Source organism: Lynx canadensis, chromosome B2, assembly GCF_007474595.2.
Source record: "Lynx canadensis isolate LIC74 chromosome B2, mLynCan4.pri.v2, whole genome shotgun sequence".
Lineage (NCBI taxonomy): Eukaryota > Metazoa > Chordata > Mammalia > Carnivora > Felidae > Lynx > Lynx canadensis.
The window spans coordinates 51,856,532-51,876,806 of NC_044307.1; the positions used below are offsets into that span (position 1 = coordinate 51,856,532).

At 37.0% G+C, this 20,275-nt stretch overlaps 1 protein-coding gene across 6 annotated transcripts in view; it reads left to right on the plus strand.

The window, feature by feature from the left end:
• The first annotated feature begins 275 nt into the window (after nt 1-275).
• Nucleotides 276-20,275, plus strand: part of LOC115514070 (muscular LMNA interacting protein) — a 250,047-nt gene continuing 230,047 nt past the window's right edge. For all 6 annotated transcript variants that reach the window (XM_032593184.1, XM_032593186.1, XM_032593187.1 and 3 more), the window contains exon 1: nt 276-418. In XM_032593184.1, coding sequence (XP_032449075.1) covers nt 356-418 — 63 coding nt within the window. In that variant the 5' untranslated portion in view covers nt 276-355. The remainder of the gene's footprint in view (nt 419-20,275) is intronic.

Here is a 20,275-nt window from a genome sequence, read left to right on the forward strand (position 1 = left end):
TTTTGTCACATGCATCTTTCATGGTTCAAGGAACCTAACCTGTTGGAATATTCTCCTGTTGAAGAGTTTGCTTTTATATCTAGTGACATTTATCATTATCTAAGGCCAGCTGCCTGACTTCTCTTCAGTGCTCTGTTTATGGGGTTTGAACATCTATAAATGGAAACACTAGCTAACCAGAAATTATCGCCAGGGCTTTCTGATAGTGTCCTGAGCTCTCACAACTTGGAATGTCCTGCAATATCTAACATGTAAGCACGTCAAATCATTTTCTAGACAGAATCTGAACCTCTTTTTCTGTTTCTCTCTCTCTCTCTCTCCCACTGTCTCTCTGTCTCTCTCATTCTCTTGCAACATGGAATTTGAAAAGCATGAAAAAGGAAGCTTATTAAATGAGAATTTAGAGGAGAAACTGACGGTAAGATGTGTGAGATTTATCACAGATTTATAATGTAATTGACAGTAAAAAAGCAACTATCACAGATTGAAAAAGTTGTACTAACTAGCTTGTATTTCCATGTGTTTTTTTTTGTTTTTTTGTTTTTTGTTTTTTCTGGTCAACCGTCTTAAAATTAATGAATTCATGGGTTTTGCTGAACACAGTGTGATAAAATTATTAATAAAATTTCAGTACTACAATGTGGGCAAAATGGATTTTAGTTGAACGATGTGGTTTACCTTCCTTTTTAAAACCAGAATCTATTTATTTTGAGCCCTTGTTGTGATTGTTCAATACTGGAAGATTATTTCATTAATTGAGATGAAGCTGAGCAAAGTCCAGTTTCTCTCAGAGATATTAGGAATATGTGTAAAGAAGAATATATAAATATCCTAGTCTATTTTAATGTTTTATCAAATAAGTTAACAAACTTCTAGTGTAAGGGTAAAGTCTCTGAAAGTTTTAATTTTTTTGTTATGAAAGTTATAAAACAAGTTTACCTTGATGCTAAGAAATTACATGTCAATGAACAGTAGTGTTCACCTGTTTTTGCTCAAACACAAAATACACCATAAACTTGAATAGTAGAATGTGCTGTTCATGGCTCACCTCATGTGCAGGGTGTAGGAGGCTAATTATGCTTGTAAGTTTACTGTGGCTACGGAGTTAACGTTACAACAGGGCATGGCTAATTTTAACAACAGTACAACTAGCAAAACGTAAAACTATGTCAACTTTAAGACCGGGACTTCTGAAAGTCATGAGAATGCATTGTTCTGGATGTTTGAAATAGATATTTATGTGCTCTTAATGATGTTAAATCTTGAAAGAGGAAGAAATAAACTGGAGGTTTGAAAATTCTTGAAGTACATTAGAATTTCAAAGCTTTGAAGAAATATATTGACTACAATATAACGGAAAGGATTCAGATCATCATGTTAAATATTAGCAGCGGATCTCTGTTCTAGTGGTTGTCTAAACAAGTAATGGCCACTATTTGGCTTTTTGACTATTTTGGAAAACTATGGTTTATTATGAACTAACTGGGGTTTTGAGAGAAAAAGTTCTGGGTGACAGTTCTTACACCACAACTTCAAAATGTAGGACTGTGGGATTTTGTTGAGGCTTCTGAGTCTCTGTTAACTCACTAGTAAGATGGTGAGACATCATACTGATTTGAAGGGTGTCGTGAAGATGAAAAACTATAATGTATGTGGATTCCCTGCTCTGAACTGTTATTTTCAAACTGGTGTAGGCTTGACTTGCTTAGAAAGTACATACCCAAAGTTTATTACTATGGAAAGAGAAATCTGAAATGTGATTCAGAGTAAAAGGAAAACTCAGATATGCTAACCATCAAGGCTTAGTGGCTGTAAACCCATTATGCAACCAGAAAGAGAGTAAATAAATACATGAGTAAGAGTTGCTATGAATTATTGTGAAATTTGACCCAGAAGTTTTTGGCAATCTTTTATGGCAAGTTTTGCAAATACGGTGGATGTGGGGCAAGTGAACAAAAGTGAGAATGGTCTCTTATTTCACATTTTACTTTCTGGAGGGTCAGACATTCTGGATTCAGGACTCTATCTTGAATGCAGGTATAAATCTAAAAGTGAGCAAAAACCTCTCCTTAGAGGAAGCAGCTATCACAAAGTTTATGAACATTTCCCTGGAGGAGAGATCTAGGACCAGCCTCTGATTAAGTTCAAGAAGAGTGGAGGGAAACACGGGACAAATCAGAAGGCATGGGAATATCTAATCTGTACTGAGAAGAGATGGTTCTTGCAGAAGGGGGAACACATGAAAGTTTCGTCGTATGGACAGTAGTCTCTATAAGCACACAGAGCTACATCTGTAACTCAGATGTCTTTCAGATAAAGGAATTCTGCCACTGTTAGCAAGAAAAGGTTACCTTATATTCAGTGTCTCTAAGAGAGCAGGAAAATATGTTACATATCTTTGAAAGTTTACTATAGAAATGTGGTTAATCCTGGTATAATATAGTATGACTGGCTAGGTTGCCAGATATAGTTAAAAATGTATTTTTGAGGGGTGCCTGGGTGGCTCAGTCAGTTGGGCGTCTGACTCTTCATTTCAGCTCAGGTCATGATCTCACTTTTTGTGAGTTTGAGTCCCGTGTTGGGCTCTGTGCTGATGGTATAAAGCCTGCTTGGGATTCTCTCTCTCTTCCTCTTTCTCTGCCCACACACTATAAATAAATAATAAATAAATAAATAAATAAATAAATAAATAAATGTATGTTTTTGTAGAGTTCACTAGGTTCTGAAAATTATTAAATTTATTACAAACAGTAAAGTTTGTAAAAATATGGCTTTAAAAGGAGAGAATATTTTTCTATTAAAATATTTAAACATGGGCCCAGTATAATATTGCTGAATTATAATATGCGTCTTCTTTAAAATGAAAGGTGTACTTCTCATAAAGATCTGTATTATGAACAATGTTATGAAATATATGACACAATTAAGACATTTACATGATTGGCTGAATTTGAAAAAAAATTTCCAAGGTGAGATCTATAGCAAATAAGAAAATCAAAAGTCTTACAGATTTTTTTAAACAAAATTTTTTAATGTTTATTTATTATTGAGAGACAGAGACAGAGCCTGAACATGGGAGGGGCAGAGAGAGGCGGAGACACAGAATCCAAGGCAGGCTCCAGGCTCTGAGCTGTCAGCACGGAGCCTGATGTGGAGATCAAACTCACAAACTGTAAGATCATGACCTGAGCTCAAGTTGGATGCCCAACCAACTGAGCCACCCAGGCGCCCCTGGTCTTACAGATTTTTAAAATTCATCAGTTTATTCTACTGAAGGATCTACACAAAAATAAAATAGGATTCTTTACTACATATCCAATATGGATCTCGCCTTATAGGGGGGAGAGAATTGCTACCTTTAGCTATTGACTTTTTTTTTTTGCCCTGAATTTGTTGCTCTTTGGTGATTAAAATAAAGATTCCTGGGAGCTTGGCAATTAAAGGTGTATCAATAAATAATCAGATAAGAAATATGATACTCAAATCCTTCAAAATGTCCTAAATTTACCAAACCAATCTATTTTTCGCAAATTGGTTGATATTATCCCAATTTTTAAAATAATTTTTTAATATTTATTTATTTTTGAGAAAGAAAGAGACAGAGTACGAGTCAGGGAGGGGCAGAAAGAGAGGGAGACACAGAAATGGAAGCAGGCTCCAGGCTCCAAGCTGTCAGCACAGAGCCCCACGTGGGGTTTGAACCCACCAACCGCGAGATCATGACCAGAGCTGAAGTTGGACACTTAACTGACTGAGCCACCCAGGTGCCCTGATACTGTTCCATTTTTTGACACATGAAAAGAAAAATCAATTACCATGGGCTTAAAAGGACATTTCCATCCCTTGATAAACCAACAACATAGTAAGCTGTGGTAGATATTTTAGTCATCCCTGATTCTGTAAAATCCAAATTATTCTGAAGGTAGTTTTTGTGGGGGTGCAGGGAGGGAGGGAACTATTTTGTAACAATACAGTTTTGTTTGCTTGGTTCCACAATAACTGATGTTGGAACTGAATGGATCTTTTGTTTTTTCTGATGAGGCTTGAGTAACTATTGTATCGTGAGTTCCCCAAAGTACATTCCTTAAAATTCCGATTTTCCATACTGCTCCATGAAAAGAGGTTCTAATCTATGCTTAAGAATATTCATGCAACACTGTGTACAGAATGAACTGCACAGTATTTCCTTTTGGAGACTCCTAATGTATTTTAACACACTGAAGGCCATGAGACACTCTGGAGGTTAATCTAGTATTTCTTAAACTCGCTACCAGTGTAATGCATTTTAATGTGTTTACCGTGACAATGAATATTCTAACTAGTGTTCTCTAGTTTAGGAAGTGGTGTGTCAGTATATTAATTGTCTGATTTTATTTATGAGTTTCGTTTTCAGAGTAATGATACACAAAATAATAAATTTAAGCTGGGTATCATTTATATCTATAACATGAGGTTATTTCTGGAATAGTGTTGAAAGTAAATAATTTCTGTTTAGTACATTTTAATAAATAAGTAAAATTAAGGAAGGACAGCCTGACTATTTCCTCAAATCTTTTTCTTTTAGATTATTAAACAAATCAACGAAGCATTTAACTTCAACTAAAATTTCTTAATGAAAAGGAACAATTCATGTATTAACATAGTAAAAATAGTCATGCACTTCAGGGTATTCTGAAATAATGATGGCTCTTTCTCTAACAGATGAAAGCACAAATAGACTTTACGCATAAATCTAATAATTTATATCCCATAAGTATAATATGTCTCGAGACAATTGTATGTTTCCAAGTAATAAATGCTCACTAAGTATGACAAATATAATGATAATAAGAAGGGTAAGTCATCCAATTCATTATATGTTGAAGCTTCGTAGAAGCAAAGTAACATAGTACTCAACTTCTGAATGTCATAAATATTGCTTTTTTGAGTAAAAAAAAATATGGATACTGAGAAATTATGTCATCTGACAGGTTTTTTTAACAGGATGTATCTAATTATAAGGAGATGAAACTTAAATTTTTAATAATTGAAATTTTACTTTTTATATTTAAAATTTTTCAACTTATTTTGAATTTTTTGGGGAAAAGTTTATCCAGTGACGTGTAAATTTACCTGTGATCTCACAACAAACATTATTTTCAGTTTCATGAAAAAAGAGATCACACCATTTCTTTTTGATACAATGAAAGAAAAGAAACTGAAGAAAAAAACACAGAAAACTATGCGTTCTGAAATTCTGTGACAATTCAGGGAGTGCACTTTTAAAGTAAGGTGCAATTAGTTATTTATAGCTTCATTAACACAAATAAAACTAATTATTTTCTATGAAGAAATTTGTTAGCAAACAAAAAACATGGGGCTGGCACTTTGGTGATAGTTCCCAATGTTAGTATCTGATGACAAATGTGGCTTTTGTTGGGGGACATCTTCATAGGTGCAAGCTTGTGTCTATTAGGTAGAAATGTCCTCAGCAAAAGGAGAATGCGCCTTTCAAATCAGTGGACATTTCTGAATGCCTGTGTTGAACAAGACAGGGTCCTATGGACTGTAGTGGACATGATAGAGTCTTGGCCACTGAAGAGATTATTATATTTTATCATTTTTTTAGTAGGTTATGAAATAATAATGGTAAATTTTAGTAGCTTGGAAATATTTTAAGTAGAGAAAACATAAACATCCCAATTCTCTTTTCTCACATAGACTTGAGACAGCAAGTCTGTAATTATTCATCAGAATGTCTTAACAGTGGAGCTATTGTAAATCATTTTATATAGTAACATATTTTATTCTGTCATAATATTGACTATTAGCGGTCACTCAAAGGACGTGACCCCTGGTTGACCCACAATCTGGACCCCAGCAATTGGAGGCTCCTCCCCCTCCTACCACCACTTTCCTTGGAATATACGTTCTGCCTATCATTCCACATGGGAGCTGTTTTTAAGGAGGTAGCCTTGAGAGAGTAAGGTGTTGTTGAGGCCACCTGGATGATCGTGTCTGAACCCGGTTAAGGCCCCTATGCAAACTTTTATGATTATGCCAGTTGGGTGTGGAGATCTACTCATTTTGTGACACCTAAGACAAGTTTAACAAGTAAGTTCCTTGCCTATTAAACCTGCCACCTAGCAGTCTGGAGCAGTCTGCCCATTTGGTCTCTCCTAGCTCTCCATGTGTGGGGGACCAATTTCAAATTTCACCTGGGAAGCTCTCAAGATTTTGAATCAACACCACTTATCTACTTATTTTTCTAATTTTGTCTAGCTAGAGTCATGGGTAACAGATAGTAGGTGCTGACATACTTGAAAAAAAACTTTAGACTATGGATGTTTCTGATGTGTCATTCAGAGCTGATTTTTAGTACAACTTGAGTGTTGATTTTGATCCATACCTAATTCCTGACAAGACAACATCATATAATAAAATAAGTGGTAAATTTAGATTCATAATCCTCTTGTGGTCAGGTCCTGGATCTATGTATCTTTATCATAATGGATTGCCCTGGATCCTTTTATGCTAATTTTTATAGTGACGAAAAGGAAGGAAAGATGTAAACAAACAAATGAACAGCTACATCTCCTTCTCTTTGGCATCTGATTATTTATTTTAGAAAACTCTTTCCATTTTTCCGCCATTTGTACTAGTAGACCAATGACTCTTGCTATGTTCTGGATTTTACTGATAAAGTTGCTTTGGGTGCCCATTTTGTTGGAGGGATCATTTTGATGGTAGAGGATATAAGTTAATTTGTCCCCAAATCTTAACTCCTCTATGATGCTGGCTCATGTTTGTTTGTATGTGTGACACCATCATGGAGAATGGTAGGCATCTGGGCATCTTTAAGAATGCTGCTGGTCTCCTTAACATGTTTGTGGTGCCTACAGTACATTCTGTGTCTCTGTGTGGCACCTCTCCCAGGATGGCCCATTCATGAGAAGTATATTTTGCATTGATTAATCCTTTTTCTCCAGAGAGGGCTAGAGTTCTGTAATAAGATGACATCCAAAATACTCTGGAAATAATTATCTAAAAAAAGGAGAAAACAGATGGGCATTAATAAGCAACATTTTATAGTGTCTCAGTGAGTATCCTTCAACTGGAAGGCAAATGCAGGAAATCCAGGACTAGGATTCTCTGCGTTTCTGAACTCAGTGTCACTTCTGAATTTTTAGTAAGATTAATTTATTCCCCTTTCTCATGGAGATAAGGACTCCCTGAGAAGTCAGTAAAGCGGTTGTAGGATTGATCAGTCAGCACCAGGTATTAGAGAGTTCACAGGTTAAGATAATGTTCTCCAAAGAACTGAGACATCCCTCCAGCATTATGAAGGATAAGAGGATTTTGATTTTACCCCAGGTGAAGTATAATTGCAAAGAATAACCATTAAATCTAATCATTTGGCAGATCAAAGTAAAAGCCTAAATAATTGCTCTTAAGTCTCATTTGGCATAAGAAGTAATTCCACCCTAACTTCTCTCTGGCCTCCTTTTCATAAAGCTAGTAACAAAATTTTAATAATACTTGAAGACTCTGTAGCTTGGAATAAAAAAAAGAAAAAAGGAGGGAGGAGACAAGATGCCATGGACCATTGGGATCCATAGGAAATTACTAAGCAATAGGAATTGAAGTCTTAATGGGTATAATTGCAGAAAGAAGACTGGAAAAATGATGAGTTAGGGTAGGTGAGCACATGCATGTGTTCTGAGTACCATCTTAACATCTATGAAAATCGAAACACAGAACCTGTGTCTTTGTGTGTGTGTGTGTGTGTGTGTGTACTTCTGACTCCAAAGATGGGGTCTTCTCTCTTTTTCTAAGTGCCATCTAGTGTGGTAAAAAGTGTGTTGTATCTGAGTCAAGGAGACCATTATTGGTGTTCAAGTTGTGTTTGTGTGACTTTACTTCAATCACATAACCGTTAGTTTCCTTCTCTACAGCCTGAGAGATTGGGTTGGATTAGCATATATTCTGTAGCCTTTTATAAGTCTGTAGGAAGTACCCACTGGCTGTGTGGTTATTAAATCCTTTCCATACCAAACAATGCCTATTTACACAAACATTATAAACCTTGAAAAATATTATATTTTTATGTCCTCACTGACCAAATGTAAAGTCGAAGTCCTTGTTATTAGTTTATTTAGACTGTGGTATAAAAAGTTCACAGTTCAGAACTCATGAGTTGAATTGCACAGATTTTTTATGTTTACGTGAAGAAGCCACAAAGATTTGAGAATGGGATCATGTGTCAACCTTATGGAATAGATTAAGAAAGTAGCATACAAGTGGCTTAATATTAATACCAAAATATTGTCAGAATAAAGCATTGTATGTTCTCATAATACTACGTAAAACAAAGTAGATGCTGTGTTTTCATCGGGAACAAAATTTTAGAATACGTAAAGTCTGTGTTTTAAATGTTATTTCTAAGATGGGTTTCTTTAGCTCTTACTCATTCCCTTTTGTAGTTCTTACCTCTCTCGGCAGTGTGCCTGACACAGATATCTTGGTCCCTGTGCAATTCTAATTTTAGTCCCTTTGCACTGCTGAAGGTTGAGGGAAAAAGTAGACTGCACCGAATGGCAAAATCCTCACCACCGTTTCCATTTTTCTTTTTCCTTTAAGAAAAATGAGGGCTGTGTCAGTTAACACCCAGGGACGGGAGGGGAGAGCAAAGTGAAACTGATAAGGAGCCAGATTTCTACTTTATGGTTCAAATGAAGTTCTTGAAGCCATCCAGTCCTTTGAAAACCACTGCTAATTAAAGCAGTGTCTGCTGATAATGTAAGTCTGAGATGCACTGTTTGAATGGATCTTTTGATGCAGCTCTGTGTGTTGGTGAATAACAGAAGGGAGATGGATTGCAGGCTTTAAGCGAACTGTGCTTTCACACTGACATTTATAACACACTGTACGTGCGGCGAAATATTTTCTAGGTTCTCATTGTGGGAATTACAATAACTTACATACCTAGTTGTTCTGCCCCAACTACAGCTCCCCTCAGGGAATGACAAATAGACTGTTGTATTAGTGATGTAATTACATTACAGAGTTATGGGCTTTATTTTGCTACATGATCTTCATAAAAATAAGGAGGTGCTTTTTTAAATGGTGAGAGGGTGTCTGTGGTTTAATTGCCAGTTTTCTCCTTTATTTACAATCTAAACATTTCTCAAGGGTACTTTCCTCAATTTTCTTCTCAGCTAATGGGTGTTGCCTTGTGTATGTAGCTTCTGGGGAAGACGTCACCCCCAGTTTGTTCTTCAAAATAGGCCTCCTGCCCTTGTGGATGTCAGAAGGCAGCAATTCAGAGACCACCTCATGCTTTTAAATACTAACTTGATGACATTCATCTCAGGAGCAGATGAGAGAGCCCCTAAGGTTGCTTTCCTAAACCTGTAATAATTTCTCTGGGATATCATGTCATAGTGGGAGACCGAAGGAGGAAATGTCAGCATGAATTAATAAGCTTATCACAGAGAGTGGGGAGTTCTTTTAGAATATGTGAAGGAAACATGGGAAATAAAGTAGTTTTGTTCCAATTTTGTTTTTGTTCCATTTGAGCTCAGCTTTCAATCTGGAAATTCCTGCATGTTTTGTTGTTTTATCTGCTTTTGCTTATCGATTCATCCATCCATCCATCCATCCATCCATCCATCCATCCATCCTGGGGGGTCCTCTGCTTGCAGCTTGCTGACCTCCTGGTGGCCGGGACTCCTCTGCATGGTGTATGGAAGGAGAAGAGGGAGTTGGTCTTGGAGATTTGCAATGAATTCTCTTCTTTGCAACCCTATTAAAGTCATGACCCTAGTGGAATTTGCCTGCCTTGAGTCTGGTGCATCCTGCAGGGTTTGGAACGATATTTATTAGGGTTCCTTCCTGACTGTAGCTCTGTTTCATAGCATAGCCATATACCTTCATCTCCTTTTCATCTTCCAGAAATTTACGAGGTACTTTTTTGTGCTGACTGCTCTCCCCTTCCAAATCTTTTATTGTTGTGGGTTTATTCTTTTAAATTCCTTTTATTTTAATGGAGTCAAGAAAAGGATTTGAGAGAAACTGACGTATTCCATCAGCCATCTTGAACCAGAAGCCCCTGGATTTCTTTTGAAAGCTCGTCCTCAATGCTTTGTGTTTTCAGTAGGTGATGAGTGTTGTGGAATACCTTTATTCTTTATTGAGAGATACATGGCATTATGTGGAACTATTTAACATAGACTATGTTAAACGGAATGCCAAAAAATATTCTGAGCATATAACTAAAAGTATTTTATGCCATTTCTAAAAGTTTGAGTGTTGAAAATTAAGAAGTTTCTAGTTTTTACTCTTCTTTGTGCCATAGTGATTTTGGTGGTTAAATGCGAGGACTCTGGGGTAAGAATTCATATCTGGGCTCTCATGTGCTCAAACTATGTGAGCTACAGTTCCCTCATCTGTGAAATGGGATATGACTTACCTCCTGGGGCTGTTATAGGGACTGAAAATGAGGAAATATGTGGAAAGTGCTGTGCGTAATACACACTCAGTAACTGGTGGTCATTAGAGATAGAATCATAGTGGTGCCCAAGTTATCCCTTGGGTCTGGGAAACCCTAGGTTATGATTGTAGTTTGTTTTCTTTAGACAGACCACGTGTGATTTCAAACTCACTCTCAGGCTAGAGGCCATGCTTACTTTCCCACAAGGAAGGGTGTTATCATCCAAGTTTTAATTTTTTTTTTTAAGTTTATGTATTTTGAGAGGGAGATAGAGAACAAGCGTGGGAGGGGCAGAGAGAGAGGGAGACAGAACCCCAAGTAGGCTCCACGCTGTCAGTGCAGAGCCTGATGTGGGGCTTAAACTCACAAACCGTGAAATCACCACCTGGACTGAAGAGTTAGGTGCTTAACCAGCTGAACCATGGAGATGCCCCAAACTTTAGGTTTCAATTTTATGTCTGTCCTGTGAAGACTGACAAAGATTCAAAAATATGTGGTGCCCTTTGTGAAAGACATTATGGCCCACTTTCCATGGGGAATAATTATGTTATATGAATGTAAGTACTATATAAACATAGGAATAAATGGCTACATTGTGAGTTGCAAATAATTAGGATCAAACCTAATATGCGGCTCATATAATTAATAAAAATTATACTAGTAACAGCTAGACTTACCAAGTCAGGATACTTGCAGGAGGGGAAGCATATAGGTAAGTAGAAGGAGAGTTGAGGAAGGCATCCTGATGCCTGTGTGTGTGTGCGTGTGTAAAATGGTCAAAAGAAGAACATAAATATGGTTGACAGTGCTGTCTGATTCAAAACAGTTGTAAATCTAGAAACTATTTCATTCAGGATATCATAGTTTGTATCTCTTACCTTCATCTGCACGTAAGATATTTTCCCAGGAAAGCAACACTTCCGACAATTAGTTAATTTTTTATTTAAGAAATTTTCTATACAACATACAGTTTCATACACTACACGTAGCACTGTAAATTAGTACCACTTTTCTGGAGCATAATACAGAGGTTTTGAATAGTTACATACTAGCCAGATAATTTTACTCTAGAAATCTGTTTGAAGTGAAGAACTATACAAATATTTAGTTATGATAATTATTACAACATTATGTACAAAAGTTAAAATGCTGGGCACAGTAGGGGAATTAGTTACTAATCTATTATAGAATACAAGAAAATTTAAGAATAGTGGTATAGTGGAATATATATCACTTTCTTCCTACAAGGATACAGATGTTATGAATGATTCTTTTATGGACCCTCCATGTTGACAGACCCACCAACATGCAATCAGTGAATATATTTGCACAGCACATCTCTTGGAGCTAAAGCATAGAATCTTAATAATCCAAATAAAGGCTACAATACCACGGGTTGAATTGAATTTTTCAGTTTTACTGAAATTTCAAACAGCGTGGTATTTTTCTTCACAATAATCTCACATATTTATGACTCTGCTGAATTGATGAGATTGTATCAGAGAAGAATTCAAGGTATGTCGCATTTGGTGCTCTATTCTTCATTTGAGAGCAGATTTATAGAAACCTTGAGTGCTTTTGTCCTTTTGCCTGAACAGCTTTGGCCACCAACAGACTGTAAAGTCCTCTAGGTCAGGAGATTTATTTTCCTGGTACTTAGAACAGTGTCTGATACATGGGAAGTGGTGTTCATGGATGAACTGCATTGGCATGATCGTGACATGTCTCTGTGTGTGCATATGTCATTCGCTTTATCTGATTTGGTAAGTGACAGGGATCCCAAACTGATCAATCAAGTTAATCACTTTTTTTTTTAATGTTTATTTATTTATTTTGGAGAGAATGTGAACGCGTGCTCCAGAGTGGGGGAGGGGCAGAGAGAGAGAGAGAGAGGGAGAGACAGAATCCCAAGCAGACTCCATGCTGTAGCACAGAGCCCATCATGGGGCTTGATCCCATGAACTGTGAGATCATTACCTGAGCTGAAATTAAGAGTCAGACGCTTAACCTACAGAGCGACCCAGGTGCCCCCATGTCAGTCACTTCTGAAGGACTTGTAACTCAACCTTATCAGTTTTGCTTGTGAGTAAAAATGGAAAGTATTGTCTTCCATGAAATCTCTGTGCAATGTGAGGAACATTAAATCTCAGGATGCTGGGCGCTCACACTTTTGGCAGAGGCATCAGCACCCTCCACTCAGAGTCCCAGACTTTGGTGTGGCCATAGACGTCCAAGACATTGGTGGCAGAATTGTAGATTTTTCCATTGGCAATAGCACTGAACAGTGTGACAGCCAGAATGTGACAGGAGGAAAATGGCAGACTCCATATGTTAGCCAAAGCACTAGTTCATGAAGCGATGACAGCGGTTGTGGAACTTTCTCAGAGTGGGTAGAAGTCCAGCCATAGAGATACTATTTTAATACCATTTATAATGATGAATTTGACCTCATTTTAGCCCCCCCCCCAAACAGGTTATATTACCAATTCCCTTGTGAAAATTAAGTACTACCAAAAAATGGTGTTTAAGTATTAGGTATTTTCAGATACCTGGAAATTCTTTACCACTGGCAGTTAGGATTAATGAGATACTTAGGAAATTGATAGAATCTGCATTTTCCTTTGAGGATTTTCATGTTTATTTTTGAGGAGCTTATACTTTGCTTAGACCTTTTTTCTTATCCTACCAAATTCCAATGCTGAGGGGTAGATTCTCCTCAGTCATACTCTGCAATGGTAGCTGCAGAGTATGGAGTATAATAGAGTGGAGTATTTCCAGATAGGTGGAATTTTTGTGCATTTGGTTTGGGTTTGTTTTTACAATACTTGAGATGTAAAGGGGATTATTTTTTGCTTCCCAGTATATTTAAATTCCCCAGGTACACTTTTAGGTTGATACTTAATAATAATTGTAGGAAGAAATGAGCTTATTGTCATTCTAAAGGCACTAAACATGCTGACATTTTTCTCATTACTCTATTTTTGTTGATGTTTCACCATTGATAATGAGACAGCTATTGGTGGTTTAATCCAGTAGTCTAATATATGTTAAGACTTTATTCTTCCAGAGGATTTCAAGTTGAATTTTTAATGTGACACCCAGCTTGAAAACCAAGTATCTTTTGACTGATAGTTTAAGATAAATGGGATAATCTGGCCCAGGTGATGATTGTGATAATAGCTGGAGCATGTTTCACATTCCAAGAAGTAGACAAAGCACTTAACTTGCAGTCAGCACTGCAACTCTAGAAGGTAAATGATATTGTTTCCATTTCACAGTTGAAATAACTAAGTCTTAAGTCGGTTTTCCAGGACACATAACAAGCCAGTGGAGGAGTTTCACCTCAGGATAAGCTAGGTTTAGAACCTGCTCTCCTAACTGCACCTATACCCCTGTCATTGACAGCTCCAGAACCTCGGCTCCCCCTGTGTGGTGATTTCCTGTTTTCCTCAGAGCAAACAAACACACACTTGGGGTTTATTCCAGTGTCCAACAATAAAATAATAAAAACTGATATTTACCTCAAGGGAGTTTTTTAATTCTTTGTTCTTGAAAAATTAGATTAATGCTTAGCTATTGTGGAATGACGTAGGATGTTACTACAGTGGACTCTAAATAAGTAATAGTACTTTGGTAGTCTCCTTCTAAATTCACTTGGCATCTGTTAAAACAATGTCCCTTTAAATAGGGAAATGCATTTTGATAACATATTGAATTGTCACTAGAAATATAGTCGGGTAAGTGATAACTTTTACATTATATAAGGAGTGAGCTTTCAAAATCTTGATTACTATTTTGAGATCTAAATTCTCAGTCAAAGCTAAAGATTTCGGATTCCAATTTCAGTGAAGGTGGGGTGATTTCCCTACACTATCAAGCAATTCTTGGACACCAGATGAGTGTCCTACAATCCAACTGACTGAAAATCTGAGGTTCCTACAACCTCCTCATTGGGTTCAACTAATTTGCTAGAGTGGCTCAGAGAACCCAAGAAACCTATTTACTCACTAGATTACCAGTTTGTTATAAAGGATACTAAAAGACATGAGTCAACAGCCAGATGAAGAGCTGCATAGGACAAGGTGTGAGGGAAGGGCCAGGTGCTTTCTTGCCCTCTCCCAGAACATCCCTTTCCCCATAGCTCTACTGGTTCATCAACCCTGAAATTCTCAAACCCCATCCTTTTTGAGTTTTATGGAGGCTTCCTTATGTAGGCACAATTGATTAAATCATTGACCATTGCCTACTGAGCCCAATCTCCAGCCCCCTTCCTTCCTCCCCTGCCCCCACCCCCCAACCCCCAGGTCTTGGGGATGGGTCTGAAAGTACTAACCCTCTAATTACATGATTGGTTATCTGGGCAATCAGTCCCCATCCTTAGGTTACCTGGGGCTTTCCAAAGTCACCTCATTAACATGATAAAAGACACCCTGATTACTCTCATCACTTAGGAAGCTCCAGTGGTTCTAGGAGCTCTAAAACCATGCCAGAAGTGGGATAGAGACCAAACATTTCTTATTATAAATCATGATATCACATTGTGAATCAAAAACAAGAGAAAGAGGATATCTAATATAATTTATTTTCAACTAAAGTACAATTATTCCTTCATATTTCTATTAGTGTGTAAGCTCAGAGAATCATTTTGAAGTTTCTTTAAAACATGAAATCCCTAGCAATCTCTAATCTATTCTTCATATCTACACAGTTGACCCTTGAACAATACAGGGGTTGGAATGCCAATTTCCCCCAATTGAAAATCCACGTATGACTTTTGACTCCCCAAAACCGTAATTATTAATAGTCTGCTGCTGATTGGAGGCTTACTGATAACATAAACAGTTAACATGTATTTTATGTGTTACATGTATTATATACTGTATTCTTACAATAAAGTAAGCTAGAGAAAAAAATGTTATTAAGAAAATACATTTACAGTACTGTGCTGTAAAAAATTCACATATAAGTGGACATGAGCCGTTCAAACCCCTGTTCAAGGATTAACTGTAATTATGTTATTTCACTACTGTTAAATAAATGGAATTTTGCAGTATGTAACCTTTTGAGGGTTTTTTTTTCATTTAGTGTAACTTCTTTGAGGTTCATTCAAGTAGCATGTCTACAATCTGTTCCTTTTTGTTGCTTAGTAATATTCCATTGTAAGGATATACCACATTTTTTTAACCATTCACCTATTGAGGGACATTTGGGTGGTTTTCAATTTTTAGATATTAAAAATAAAGCTGCTGTGAACATTTATGTACACATTTCTGTGTGAAAATAGATTTTAATTTCTTTGGGATAAGTCCCTAAGAGTGAAACTCCTGAATCATATGGTAAGCCAATTTTGTGTTTTGGAAAGAGCTGCCAAACTATTTTCCAGAGCAGCTATGTCATTTTACATTCGCATTGGTAATACATAAGAGTCCCATTTTCACTATACTCTTGCCAGCATTTGGTGTTGTCATTATATTTTACTTTAGTTATTCTAAAGGTTGTATGGTAGTATCGCATTGAATTTTTAATTTGCATTTCCTTGATAGCCAATAGTGTTGAACATCTTTTCACGTGCCTATTTGCCAAATATATCTCTTTTTTGTGATGTGTCTGTTCAGATCTTGTACCCATGTTTTAATTAGGTTGTTTGTTTTCTTACTGCTGACTTTTTAAAAAAATTTATTTATTTTTGAGAGAGACAATGAGAGTGAGTGGGGAGGGGCAGAGAGAGAGAGAATCCCAAGCCGGCTCCTTGCTCTCAGCATGGAGCCTGATGTGGAGCTTGAACCCACAAACCATGAGATCATGGCCTGAGCTGAAATCAAGAGTTGAACACTTAACTGACTGAGCCACCCAGGCGCCCCTCTTACTGCTGACTTTTGAGAATTTCTTCAATACATTGTAGATACATGTCTTTTGTTGGGTATATGGCTTAGAAATGTTTTCTGTTAGTTCGTAGCTTTTCTTCTTCCCCCTCCTCCTCCTCCTCCTCCCCCTCCCCTTCCACTTTCTCCTCCTCCTCCTCCTCCTTCCTCTTCTTCGTCTTCTTCTCCTTCTTTTTCTAACATCATAAATCTTATGAGCTTAGGTAAGATTAAAGGTTGCTCTTACCCTTGGTCTCTCATTGTCATTCTTAGAGTAGAGCAGCATGGTACTGTGGAAGCATTGAGGATGATTTGGCCATCAGTTTAAGCATGGCTGAGACAAGCTTAACCTCCCTGGGTCTAAATGTCTTCTTTTACCCCCTATGAAAAAGAAAATATTAAACCAGATAATCTGAAGTTTCTTCCAGTCTTAATTTATGTAATTCTATAAATCTCCTAGGAGAGTGGAGCATAGCCTCTTGAAAGTTCTGATGGAAGGCAACATCCCTAGGTTTCATGCTTCACTGACAGAAAAAGGCCAGTCTGAAATAATTCTGGAATTTTTTCCATGGGGAATTACCCTAGTATAAATGTATTTAGTTATTGAAGCTGTACCTTCTTTTTTATTTTTTTTAAATGTGTATTTATTTTTGAGAGAGAGAGAGAGAGAGAGAGAGAGAGAGAGGAAGGAGATACAGAATCTGGAGCTGACTCTAGGATCTGAGCTGTTATCACAGTGTCCGATGCAGGGCTCAAACTCACAAATTGTGAGGTCATGGTCTGAGCCGAAGTCGGATGCTCAACAAACTGAGTCACCCAGCCACCCTAAAGTTGTACCTTTAAAAGCATAAGTCAGTATATAGTAAGCCATGTTATGGGGGCCCCCAAACTGAAGTCTATTACCATGGACAATATAGATAAGTATTGAGCAAAGATAAAAAAAAATGTAAAAAGGAACAGTTCATTAATTTAAGAAATGCCAGTATCTCTCTCAAAATATTTGAGTTGGTTTAGCCCGGCATACTTAAGGACAAAGGAATTATATAGTGGTGAAAAACAATAGCCTGAAAATTATGATCTGCACAATTCCTGGCTCCCACCACTCACCAGCTATGTAATCTTGGCAAGTCTATTCACTTCTCTAAATATCAGAGTTTTTGACTCTAAAATGAAGATAACAGTAGTGACCATATCAAGGGGTTATTGTGAGAAGTGACACATGGAATAATTTTGATAATTTCTTTCCCTGAAATTCCAACCCGTCACCAAAGTTTTAAAGGGAAAATGATTAGCCTAATTCATGTGAATTTGTAGAACTGTTACAAATAAACCCAAATATATTGACTTAACACAGTAAAAACTTACTTTCTTCTGACACAACAGCTCTGGGAGGTTCCAGGCCAGCCCTGGATGGAGGGATGAGGGAAGTGAGGCCTCAAATATGTTCTGCCCAGTAACTACAGAGTAGAAATCTCAACTTTGTCAACTGGGGGGTGAGGAATGGGGGAGGGGCACACACACACCCTTGAGAACTTGTGGATAATGCCAGGACTTAAAAAATGTTCATTTAACAGAGTAGAAAGCTAATTGCCAAGGAGTGGGGTGGGGGCACAGGTGAAATAGGAAAGGTTGGTTAATAGGAGGGAAACAAACTTTTGGTTACAAGATGAATATGTTCTGGGGATCTAATTTATAACATGGTGACTAGCTAACACTATATTGGATGATTGAAATGTGCTAAAGGGGTAGGACTTAAATGTTCTCACCAAAGGGAAAAAAAAAAGGTAAATATGAGAGGTGATGGATGGGCTCATTTACTGGATGGGGGAATACCTTACACAATACGTATGTATATGAAATCATAAACTTGATGTGTGGACTTTAAACACCATATAGTTTTATTGGTCAATTTTACCACAAAATAGGAAAAGACATCTCTCATAATACCTTGTGAGAGTCACAGGGGCATAGTAAGTGCTTGTAATACTTATTGATCTTAATTTTGGTTGACCCTTGAGATGATGAGTAATCAAAGGACTTGGGCAGTGAAAGGGGGTCTCTAATAGGTCGCATTATCTTTTTCCCACACCGTGTTCTGCTTTTGTTTTTATTTGACTGGCAATGCAATGTGTACTCTGCAAAGGACTAGTGATAATATTCACCATGTTTCTATGCTGGGGGCATGTCACGCAGCTGTAGTTCCAGCAGCATTAATCCTACATGTTTGGTGTCTGGAATCTTGCCAATCTTCCATGTCTCTCCTGGATTAACTCTATAGCCCAACGTGATTAAGTGGGTTCATATAGAGGATTTCTTCTCAAAGGACATTTGTAAGCCACTAAAACTGAGTAGATGCTTTTGTGTGTGTGTGCGCGTGTGTGTGAGAGAGAAAGAGATTTGTTGGTGCTTCTAACAATAATATTGTTCTCTGTCATGATTTTGAATAAAGATGATGTTGTAAATGGAAATGTTTAATTAAAGGGGAAGGATAGTATGTTAGTCCTTGGGGGGCTTAAGTTTATCAGATTTGTTGAGAAAGCAAAAGTCAGCAGCCTGGGGATACATTTTGAAAGGGGAAAGATCATTCTGAAAAAGAGATTGAAGGATATCATAGAGAAGAATTGTGGGTAATGGTCGAGACAAAGTTGCCAGTGCAGAGTACTTAAAATGTTGTGATGTCATGTTGGATTCAGAGATAGAATCATGATTCCAGTGACTTCCAGCTGTGGCCTTGTCTTTGGCAACTTCTCTTTAGTGAATCTTTGTTCTTTCTAAGTGTTGTTACTAATATTTGCTAATATTTTTATGATTTAGTGTGACATTAATAATTGCACCACCTAGATTAATGCATACAGTATTCAGAAAATGCTTGTTCACAACTCCCCTCACTCCCTGAATCCCTCAGAATTCTGCCAAGGGTCAGATGTGGTCCTAACATGTGGCATGAGTACCCATAAAATGAGCGAGAGTAAAAGAACATACTAGAGTACTGAATATGTCCTCTGATAACTCATCAGTACACATTTGTTCTCTGATATGGCTCCAGTCTGAGTTAAGGCTGTTGGTTTCATAGTGAGGACTTCTCTTCTGTATGGTCAGGAAAATTGAGCATGATCCTTCAAGTCAGGGAGTGCATGCCACGGGGGCACCTCATTCATTCATAATGGTTTCTAGAGGACTGAATGCCAAAAATGGTTTGTGGGTTACTGTTTCTCTGTGACAAGATTTCACATACTATAAATGAGAAGAAGGAAAACAATGCAATCTCTGTAAATAATTTGTTTATTAAGTATATTTAATGACTTACCCTTTTTTTGATATTGTGCTCTTCCTGTTTTGCTTTTAAAATTTTCTTTATATTTATGAAATGATTATGAATCCTTAGAAAAGTTACTAATCCATGAATTACAAAAGTCTGGAAAACCACTTTTTCTAACATTTTTGTCTCTGCTTTCAGATGTCTTTAGAAAGGTCTGCTGGATTTTTTTTTTTTTTGGTCATTACCAAACTCTGACTTCTTACCATGTATCATATCCCATTTTCTTTTGCTTCTTTCAGAGTCCTCATTTTCTCATCTAGCAAACAAATTGATCTTTGTCATATGCAAACACTAAAATTAAATTTTTTTTCTATCTTATAATTCTTGTCCCATGTGTAAGTAAGTAGTCACATTTACTTTTCACATTAAGAAATTAGACTTAACACTAACAAAGGTTTTGAGCACATATTCTGTAGATAGGCACAGTCCTTGGGATTTGTATATGCATTGTCTCATTTTTACGTCATCATAGCCTTGCTTCATGTTCCCTAAGACTCTGAAATTTCTTTTTCTCTTACAGAACTGGATGTGTTGTTAAGTGGTAACTGAGAAATTGTAATATATGAGGTGTTTAGAATTTTTTTAAGAGGAATTCTTATTTTTTAAAAAATATTTATTTTGAGA